This window comes from Epinephelus lanceolatus, chromosome 23 (genome assembly GCF_041903045.1).
Source record: "Epinephelus lanceolatus isolate andai-2023 chromosome 23, ASM4190304v1, whole genome shotgun sequence".
NCBI lineage: Eukaryota > Metazoa > Chordata > Actinopteri > Perciformes > Serranidae > Epinephelus > Epinephelus lanceolatus.
In genome coordinates, this window is record NC_135756.1 from 29,788,653 (window position 1) to 29,799,405 (window position 10,753).

General features: G+C 38.5%; 1 protein-coding gene across 1 annotated transcript; it reads left to right on the plus strand.

Moving 5' to 3' along the window:
* Positions 1 to 1,891: 1,891 nt before the first annotated feature.
* On the plus strand, positions 1,892 to 4,925 carry LOC144461824 (zinc finger BED domain-containing protein 4-like). Its single transcript, XM_078165502.1, has 3 exons — positions 1,892 to 2,026; positions 3,502 to 4,177; positions 4,420 to 4,925. Exons 1-3 carry the CDS (start codon positions 1,892 to 1,894, stop codon positions 4,803 to 4,805), a joined length of 1,197 nt encoding a protein of 398 aa, XP_078021628.1. The 3' UTR covers positions 4,806 to 4,925.
* The last annotated feature ends 5,828 nt before the right edge of the window (positions 4,926 to 10,753 follow it).

A 10,753-nucleotide genomic window follows, 5' to 3' on the forward strand; every position in this document is an offset into this window, starting at 1 on the left:
TCTTTGTGTAGATTTGCACATAAAAGCCTACGCTACTTAAAAACCTACTCCGGATTCAGGAACGCCGCGGGAAACAACCTGGGCTGCCTACAGAGACCGGACTTTTTCACAGCATATTCAGAGGACATGAAATCTGCAGCTAACTTAAAGAAGACTGGTCCAAGGTTGTGTGGACCAGCAGGTTTTTTACTATCTAACTTGAATATGGCTGTTCAGTGGTGTTCAAAGCATCAGAGTTGGAAACAGAATCAAACAGTGAGCCACAGGACACGTGTCAACAACATATCCATCTTTAAGACATTCTGCCAGCTTAGTGGGACGTGTGCTCAGCCCAGTAAGTGGCCATGGATTTTCATCGGGACGGGGAGAAGACATGCTCAATCAAGAACTGTGTTCCATCATCATTGTGTGGCACGGCTCTTCATTTGATTGGACCTAGAAAGACAACACAGTACTTGAGCATCAGTGTGATTATTTCAGCCAATCACTGTATGCCAGGACTATTCAATTACAAATTCAATTGGGCCGCAACCAGACAGTGTCAATGGAACAGACATTTTTAGCAGCAAGCAACCCATTGTAACCTTTTTTAGTTTTTATATCTTATTATATAATGACGAAAACTCTGTCTGTCTGTGGGTGTGAGTGTTACATGTTTTTCTACTCACTGATGTGGTCAATCTATGTGAAACTGCACATAGGCATTGAGGATTGGCATAGGTAGAAGGTGACAAAGCTACTTTTTCCAAAAATTACACTATTATTAGTATATTCTTTTACAAAGTCAATGCATTCACCCTACGAGTTACTGCACACGCGTGTTGATATATGTATCCACCTCAAACGGACATCAGCTGTAGCCGAGCAACGGAGTTACACTGTGCACGCGCGTTAATATATGCATCCACCTCAAACAGACATTATCTCAGCTGCAGCCGATAAAGGTAGGCTTATCTTACTATATAATGACGAAAACTCTGTTTTTCTGTGTGTGTCTGTGTGTGTGTGTGTGTGTGTGTGTGTGTGTGTGTGTGTGTCTGTGTGTGTGTCTGTTCCACATTTTTCTCCTCACTGACTTGGTCAATCCATGTGAAATTTGGCACAGTGGTAGAGGGTCATGGGAGGATGCGAATGAAGCAATAGATCCGTTTCCACCGCAGGAACTTCGGGGTAATTTTACGGGGCCGGGGCCGTTGGTGCGTGTCTCCACCGCAGGAACCACCCCCGAAGGACAGAGTCCCGGAACTTTTACAGGGGCTAAACAAGTCCCTGCCTCGGGGTAGGTACTCAGAACAGCCCCGAAAGACTCCTGGCTGGGGCTTGGGGATTACTTGGTGCTGATTGGATATACTCAAGGAGGGATGTGACGTCAACAGAAAGCAACAAAATAGCCGGCATTTTTAAAACTCAGCAGACGAGGGTTAGCTCATTCATATAGCTTCTGCCACCATGTAAAAAAAAACTCAGTAAATGGCCCGTGAAAAAAATATTTTTTCCAGCGGATATCTTAGTTACCAGAGATGGGGACTCGAGTCATTGGGACTTGGACTCGAGTCGACTCGAGTCGCTGTTTTGATGACTTGTGACTTGACTTGACAAAAAATAAAAAACTTGAGACTTGACTCGGACTTGGAAGTTAAAGACTTGGGACTTGACTTGACTTGAGACACAATGACTTGAATGACTTGAGTGTTATTCACATCATGTTTTCGGTTACAATATAAAATTAATAAATTAATTGAAAAATTAATGTTGATTACCCGGTAGGAGCGCAGGCTGAGAATGGCATTGTCATGACTGGATCACTACCCTGTCAATCAGTCATGCCCTCTCTACGTACCTTACGTGTTTATTGGAGAAACAGGCCCTCTTATATCAGGTAGGCATCAACATGTCAGCGGGAGGGGTACCGAGAGTCATCGTTTTCGGCTTTCAAAATTACCACCATGACGGCAAAAGACGCACAGCACAGTGCAAGACATGTGGCATCAACATCGCGGACAGCCAGACGACAACATCGAACTTTGTTCGTCATTTGAAGAGCCATTCTGCCCAGTAAGTGCTTGTCAATTAGCTAATGTTATCATCTGGTTAGTCGGTAGTTAGCTAACGTTAGCTTGATACAATACGGGAGTGGGGTGGGGGGTGGGTCGGTTTGGTGGAACTTGTTTTTTAACTTATTTGCTAACATGAACCCCAGAAAACGTGAGCGAACATTCCGACCGGTTCATCACAAGACCGACTGTATGTTTTATGAACGAGCAACACAGGGTTAAATGAGCTAAATGGGTGATTTTGGCCACTGCTTTGGTTAGTGTGTGTGTGTGTGTGTGTGTGTGTGTGCAAGTAACTTAGGTTGTAAAGTTGAGTGAATACTGTTTGAGATGGACTAAATGAAGTAATGGTTTTAAAACTGAGTAATTATTACATGCTAAAACACTAGTAAACAAAGTAGATATTGCTTAAAAACAGATCATGACATAAATGTAGGTTTAAAACTTAGCAAAGTAAGTAAATATAATTTAAAATGGAACAAATATGTTAAAACAGTACATGAAATAAATATGATTTTAAAATGAAGTAACTTTTAGTTAAAAACAGCATATGAAGTTGATTTGGGTTAACAGCTGAGTTAATGAGGTGTATATATAGCTTTAATTCAATGAATATGATGATAAAACTGAATTAATTAAGTAAATATGATTTAATATGGACCAAATTAATAAATAAAAACTACAATTAAGCCTCAAAGAACTAATTTATTTTTTACCATACAGTCAGGTCCATAATTATTTGGACAATGATACAGTTGTCATCATTTTGGCTCTGTACACCACCACAATGGGTTTTAAATGAAACAATGAATACCTGCTTAAAGTGCAGACTCTCAGCTTTCATTTAAGGCTTTTTTCAAAAATGTAGTATGAACCGTGTAGGAATTACAACCATTTCTTCACACAGTCCCCCAACTTTAAGGGCTCATAAGTATTTGGACAAACTAACATAATCATTAATTAAACAGTCAGTTTTAATACTTGGTTGCAAATCCTTTACAGTCAATGACTGCCTGAAGTGTTGGACACATAGGCATCATCAGATGCTGGGTTTCTTCCCTGGTGATGCTCTGCCAGCCCTTTACTGTAGCCGTCTGCACTTCCTGCTTGTGTTTTGGGTGTTTTGCCCTCAGTTTTGGCTTCAGCAAGAGAAACGCATGTTCAGTTGGATTCAGGTCAGATGATATGACTTGGCCATTGCAGAACATTCCACTTCTTTGCCTTAAAAATGTCTTTGGTTGCTTTTGCAATATGCTTCAGGTCATTGTCCAACTGCACTGTGAAGCATCGTCCAATGAGTTTTGAAGCATTTGGTTGAATCTGAGCAGATAATGTAGCCCCAAACACTTCAGCTTTCATCCTGCTGCTCTTGTAAGCAAGACAAGACTTCACTAGAATAAATACAGAGGTGGACCGGATGATCAACAGAGGAAGCCCTAAACGTTAGCAATGCTTTGCCCATATGCTGCAATTAACTGTTGGTGATGGCCTCAAGGATGCACGGCTCATGAACAGCACCTTTGCAAAATGCTCCAAACTGAGCTCTCTCCTGCATACATCTAGCACCTTTAAAGATGCATTTGAAGATAAGTTTGGGCAGCGAGGGATCCCTGCTGCTGTGAACACACGGTGGAATTCAACTCTCCGCCAAGTCAAAGCTGTGCTGTCATTCAGTCATCAGGAACTGTGCAATGTTGCTCAGGTCACAGGCCACAACGAGCTGGTCTTCTCAGTTAGGGAGTGGAATATGATGAAGGAGCTTTGTGATGTACTACAGCCATTTGCTGAGGCCACAGATCTTACTCAGGGAGAGAAGATTGTGACGGTCAGCTCTGTCCTCCCCTGTGTATTGTCACTAAACCACCATTTGGAAAAACTGAAAAAGCAAGTGCGCTTCCTGGGAAGCATGATCCAAAGCCTGCAGTGCTCTCTCACGAAAAGATTCCGGGGGATCTTTTTTAATGTGAAAATGTTATCAGCGGCACCAGGAGAAGAGCTGCCATTTGCAGACCCGCTCTACATCAGAGCAGCTGTCTTGGACCCAGCTTTCTCCATGATGTGGCTTCAGCATGATGTGCTTGTCACTGATGACATAAAGAATGACATTGCTGACATGGTGAAAGGTCAGTGAATGTATTTTTTTATAACATGATATACAGTTAGGCATGTCTTTGTGTCACCATTATCAAATTATGGTTAACATTAACATTTGTATAAATAGCAATATAATAAATGTTTAGAGCTTTTTTTGCAAGCATATCACTGAACTGTGAAATAATGAGGAAGTTCACTTTCTAACAATCACGGGCTTGTTTTCACACTTTAAATTAAATTAACTCTTGTTTTTTGTCTTTGTTTGTATTAGATCTGATTCTACATGAGGTGCCACCTGACACAACACCCCAGAGTCCTGGATTCCAAGAGGTTGAGAACCAGCAGGAAGAGAGCACTGGGTTATTCTCAGAGTACAGAAAACGTCGCAAGCAGAACACAACCAGCAGTCCAGAGACACAATTAAATAACTATCTTGGTCTTTGTTGTGGGCAGGCTTGTCTGTCCTTTTGGGATGCAAATAGGGGTATCCTCCCTGCACTTTTTCCTGTCACATCGAGAGCTCTTTCAGTCCCAGCCTCAAGTGCCCCTGCTGAAAGGGTCTTCAGCCATGGTGGGATCATCATGAGGCCACATCGTGCTCGGCTTGCAGACAAGACCCTCTCAAATCTTATATTTTGCAAGTGCAATACCTTGTAAAAAGGGAATGACTTATTGATATACTCTGCAGACAGACAGAGACGTGAAATGTAGCAAAGTTTAATGTTGTATCCTCGCTGTGAGGGAATCTTTTTCTAAGACCGATAAGCTGTTATTTGTTTTTTCTATGGACTCAGTGTTGAAAATTGAAGTGTTTAGAGCTCTGGTGTCTCAAGATGATACAGATGAAACACATACAGATGTTTCTGATGCTCTATAGGTTTATTCTTTCAGATTTTTATGTTTGCCTTTTTTTTCTTGGCAACTAAAATATTTCAAACACTGTTGGCAGAAACATCTTGTTTAGATTGAAAGCCATCCAGCCAATAAATAACTTTATGAAGTTATTTCTGTTTTGTTTGATTCCATGATGTATTTTACTGAATATCAGTAATTACAATGCAAATCCAAATTATTGTCATATTTTTTGAACAGGTTGGACACATTGGCCAATGATGTTTACTGACAGTTACTTCTATCTTGTCTTTTCACTTTATTAAGATCAGATTCTGCAGGTAAAATTACAATAATAAGGTGACTTGACTTGGACTTGACTTGATCTATTACAGGACTTGACTTGACTTGACTTGACATAACCTATGACTTGACTTGCCCAAGAAAAAAATGACTTGGGACTTACTTGAGACTTGAAGGTTAAGACTTGAGACTTACTTGAGACTTGCACATGTGTGACTTGGTCCCATCTCTGTTAGTTACAACATGATTGAGCTAGCAAAGCAGTTTTGTGTTGATATGTGTGGTATTTATTCAGTTTTGGGAAATCACGATGTCTAGAAAGCATCAGTGGCTGCAGCTGACAGGGACAGCTAAAAGCAGCAGCAAAGCTAACATCAGGGCGTCATCTGTTTAAAGCCTCCCATTGTCGGATACGACATGAAACTACTCCAGTTAGCTCAATCATGTTGTAACTAAGACATCCGCCGGAAAAAATATTTTTTTCACGGGCCATTTAGTGAGTTATTACAGACACCGCTATCGGCTAACAGCTAACGGCGTCCCTACGTCGCCCCGGTCAAAATGGTCGCGCAATGATTACGTCACATCCAGAGCCCGGTAACTTTACAGGAACCTTCCTCCTACTCCACTCTCTCAGTGGAGACACGGCGGTGGAGAGGGCCGAGCGAGAGGACGTTCCTGTAGTAGTTCCTGCCCCCCAAATAGTACCAGGAACTTCTTCAGTGGAAACAGGCCTAATATTACATCAATTGGCCAAAGGGGGGCGCTATAGCGAACGACTGAAATTGCAAACTTTGAATGGGCATATCTCATGCCCCATATGTCGTAGAGACATGAAACTTTGCACAGAGATGCCTCTCCTCATGAGGAACAAATTTGCCTCAAGAACCCATAACTTCCGGTTATATAGATTTTCCGCCATTTTGAATATTAAAATCGATGAACATAATCTAGGGACCAATATCTAAAGTTCCCTCTTGGCAAAAGTTGGAAAATTTCCTAAAACTGAGCTTCTATAAGGCAATGAATATTGCGGAGGGCGTGGCTCATCACATTAAGGTGTATGACATCTCAAGGGTTTCAGCGATCACCACGCAACTGTGTAGGCATATGACCACACATAATCTGAGGGGACCCCTCAATTATTGACCCGATCAAACAAAATGGGGGCGCTAGAGAGCTAATTTCATATCTAGGCCTAACCGCCACATCGATTTTTACTAAACTTGGTAGATATGTAGAACAGAACGCCTCTTTTGTTTTTTGGGGGGGGGGGGGGGGGGGGCAACAACGGCTAGCCACACCTTTCCCATGTGAACTACCAGTGCGCCCCACTTTTAAGTCAATACAACATATAAACACTTCAACTATGTGCCTTTCAACGTGCTACCTCATCTACTAATGTACAGTTTTAGCCCACTTAACTATCCCACTATTGGCAATGGTACTACTGTACTTTCAATAAAGCAATCGGACAATCAAATTCACAAAATCTCTGTCTGAATAGATTGCTCTTCTTAATGGCTTCAGTTGACTATTTAATCTGCAATATATATCTATCTATACATATATATATATATATACATATACATACATACATATATATATATACACACGCACACGATATATATATATTATGTATACTTTAAAACAGTCCAGTGTTAATATACAGTAGACTACGTATAGTTTATGATGAATGCATTCAGTCTCTGACAACTAAACTTCACCATCAGTCACACATGTTTTCTGTTACAGAATAAACCTTCAAATCAGACAAATAAAATCGACATCTAAACCAATCAGCTGTTAGATCAGGTGAGAACTAGTCGGTGGAGAGCAACCTTTTTTTTTTTTTTTTTTTGGGGGGGGGGGGTATTGTCTTCCCTTTTTTTTCTTTATAAACTTTATTGAACATTGGAAAAACTACAGACTCTCAAAGAGGATTTTGAATACAGATTAAAGTTAAATACAATATAAAAATAAAACTTTTTACAAACAGAGCAGAGACACAAGAAAGGAAAGGAAGTCATAAATTAAAATAACAAATAGCGAGTGATGTCTATACATACTTTTCTTGCAATTTTGTTTGTTTCAATTTTTTTGAGACATTAAAAAAACATTTTAAAATCATTAATAAATCCAGGGAAGGAGGGCTTACAGTTTCTCCATTTTGCACAATGAATATGGTATTTACCCAGTAATAGAATTATATTAATAATATCTGAAACAGAAAAAGCCAAATCATCCATGTAAAAAATAATAAATAATAGGGTCGCCTGTTCGATTCCCTGTCTGGACCAAATATGGAGTGTGGACTGGTAGCTGGAGAGGTGCCAGTTCACCTCCTGGGCACTGCAGAGGTGCCCTTGAGCAAGACACCAAACCCCCCTCACTCTGACATCTCTCCACTTTGTGCATGTATAGGTCCTGTTTGTGCATGTTTGTCTTTCGGACCTGTGTGTTAATGACAATGGAGTGAAAAATTGAATTTTCCCTCGGGATTAATAAATCTAAATCTTTTCTTAAGGAACTCTGCCATTTATTAAATTTAGAATATGCTTTGTTCAGTGTAGCCGAATTAATCAAATTAGAACCCTGCCAAATGATCCCTCTGCAATACTCGTGAAACATTCTGGATTTCAAGACAATACTAATAAACTTATTACTACATTTTTTATCAGTAAGATTACATTCTCTGATCAATAGATTTGGTAATACTGTTAAAGCATTTTTGTATACTAAAAAATTCTGAATCAAGTGAATCAAAGGTAGAGGAATCACACTACATATTTTGTTATATTCTCTTTGACAACAATTTAAATTATATTTTTCTATAAAGATAGAAGATACCATTACTATCCATTAAATCAGTTACAAATATAATGCCTTTTTCAAACCAGTTACTTTTAAAAACTGATTTTCTATTAATTGTAATTACTCTGTTGTTCCATAAAGTTGAATTATGAGGAGAAAAATTGTGGGTAAATATCATTTTTCAAAAACAAAGAATCTGTTTATGAAAGCTTTATAGGGATCCTGTTCCTCCATCCTATTTTCTTAAACAAGGACCTTGGAATGTGGAACCACATGGAGTTTGGCTGTGACAGACAAGATTTTAACCAGTTAACTCTAAAGGTGCCGACCATAGATTCAAATTCTGGAGCTTTAATACCACCTTTGTCATATTCCTTAACAAGCTGAGACCTTTTAATGTAATGGTTTTTATTCCTCCACAAGAACTGGAAAATAACTGTGTTGGCTTTAGTAATATTTTTTTGAGGAAATATAAAGGGAGTGGCAAGGATAAATCAGTTTAGAAATGCATTCTGCTTTAGATAAAGTGATTCTGCCAAAAATAGTGAGGTCTCTGGTTAACCAGTAACTGAGTGATTTCTTCATATCTAATATACTGTTAGAAATATTAGTGTCTTCTCTTCTAATTAAATTTTTAGATATTGTCAATCCTATTGTAAGTATTTAACTTCAGTTTCAACTCTAATTGAAGCAATAGAGGAGTCAGAGCTTGTATGGATAGGGAGTAGGCCTAGTTCACATTTTTTAATATTGAGAGATAATCTGGATGCTTTGGAGAAGACAGAGATAGTATTGAGAGTTTTATCCACCATTGATTTATTTTTTTTAAAAATAGATGTATCATCTGCAAATTGACTTATCTTAAATTCTTTATTGAAAATTGTAATTCCTTGTATATCATTAGAATTATTAATAAGCAATGTTAACAATTGTGTTGCCAGTATAAAAATTTTGGGGAAATAGGGCATCTCTGACGAATACCACGTAACATTGTAAATCTAGGAGTCACTCCAGGGTTCAGAGAAACAGAGCTACTGATGTCAGTGTATAGCATTTCAACAATATTACAATTTAACCCCAAAACCCAAGAAGTGTAGCGTTTTCTACAGAAAGAGATGTTCAATGGTATCAAACACCTTGAAGAAATCTAAAAACAACGCATAACTGCCTGATTTAATATAATCTCTATAATCTAACAAATCAAGAATCAGCCTAGTATGGTTACGTATGTTTCTACCTGTTACAAAAGCTGATTGACATTAATCAACTAAATTTGTTAAACCCACATCTAATCTATTAGAGTATATATGTGCTAACAGTTTGTAGTCGTTACATAATCAAGTTATTGGCCTCCAATTATCAAGTGACATTTTATCCTTATTGGGTTTTGGGATTAAGGTGATAACACACTGTTTCACAGTAGAAGATGAATGAAATAGATGAAATACATTCCAAAAAAGCATTATAAAGCATTTCCCTGATTTCTTCCCAAAAAAAGATGTACAATTCCATAGTTAGACCATCAAGTCCTGGTGACTTCCCTTTTGACATCCGCTTGATTGCTAGATCCAACTCTTCAATTCTAAGCTTTGTGAATTTACACATAAACTATGGAAAGACATTAATTCATTTGTCATCAATAATATTTTCCCAAATTTTACTCTATACCATCAAAATGTCATTTTTGGCTATGTTGACTATAATAAGAAGCACATCGATGCTTTCTTTCTCACAAATCTAATCTTATTTGTTGCCAAATTCCACATTCATAAGTGTAAATTCTCAAAACAAAAACCTCTTTTTTTGGTATTTAAATCAGAAATAGAACAATACATAGCAATTCTATCTCATTCGCAAAACAAAAAAGCTCTTAAAACGATCAATGTCTGTACTATGTTTAATGTCTTTATTTGAAAATACTCTTGTGTTTACTAATTATTTTTAGTTCTTTATTCATTTTTACTTTTGGGTACTTATTTTACTTTTTTATTATATATTATTTATATAATTTTCTCCTTTTCTATTCTCTGCTTTCTCATTGGTGAATGTTTATTTCCTTCTGTAATTGACTGTTTGAAAGTCTGCCGGAGGACCCCCCTATAATACACCGGGCACCTTCTCTCCTTCTCTCTCTCTCTCTCGCTCGTATTCTATTACTGCATCTTGCTAACTCGGCCATTCTGGATGTCACTAACTCGGCTTCTTCTCCGGAGCCTTTGTGCTCCACTGTCTCTCAGATTAACTCATATCACAGCGGTGCCTGGACAGTGTGACGTGTGTGGTTGTGCTGCTGCCGTGGTCCTGCCAGATGCCTCCTGCTGCTACTGCCATCATTAGTCATTAGTCATACTTCTACTGTTATTATACACATATGACTATTGTCACACATGTATACTGCCAGATATTAATACATATTTTCAACATATTGTACCACAGTAGCCAGAACTATAACTATAATATTATTACTTTCAATAATGTTGTTGTAACCTACTGTCATTACCTGCATCTCTCTCTCTGTCTCTCTCTCTGTCTCATTGTGTCATGCGGATTACTGTTAATTTATTATGCTGATCTGTTCTGTACGACATCTATTGCACGTCTGTCCGTCCTGGAAGAGGGATCCCTCCTCAGTTGCTCTTCCTGAGGTTTCTACCGTT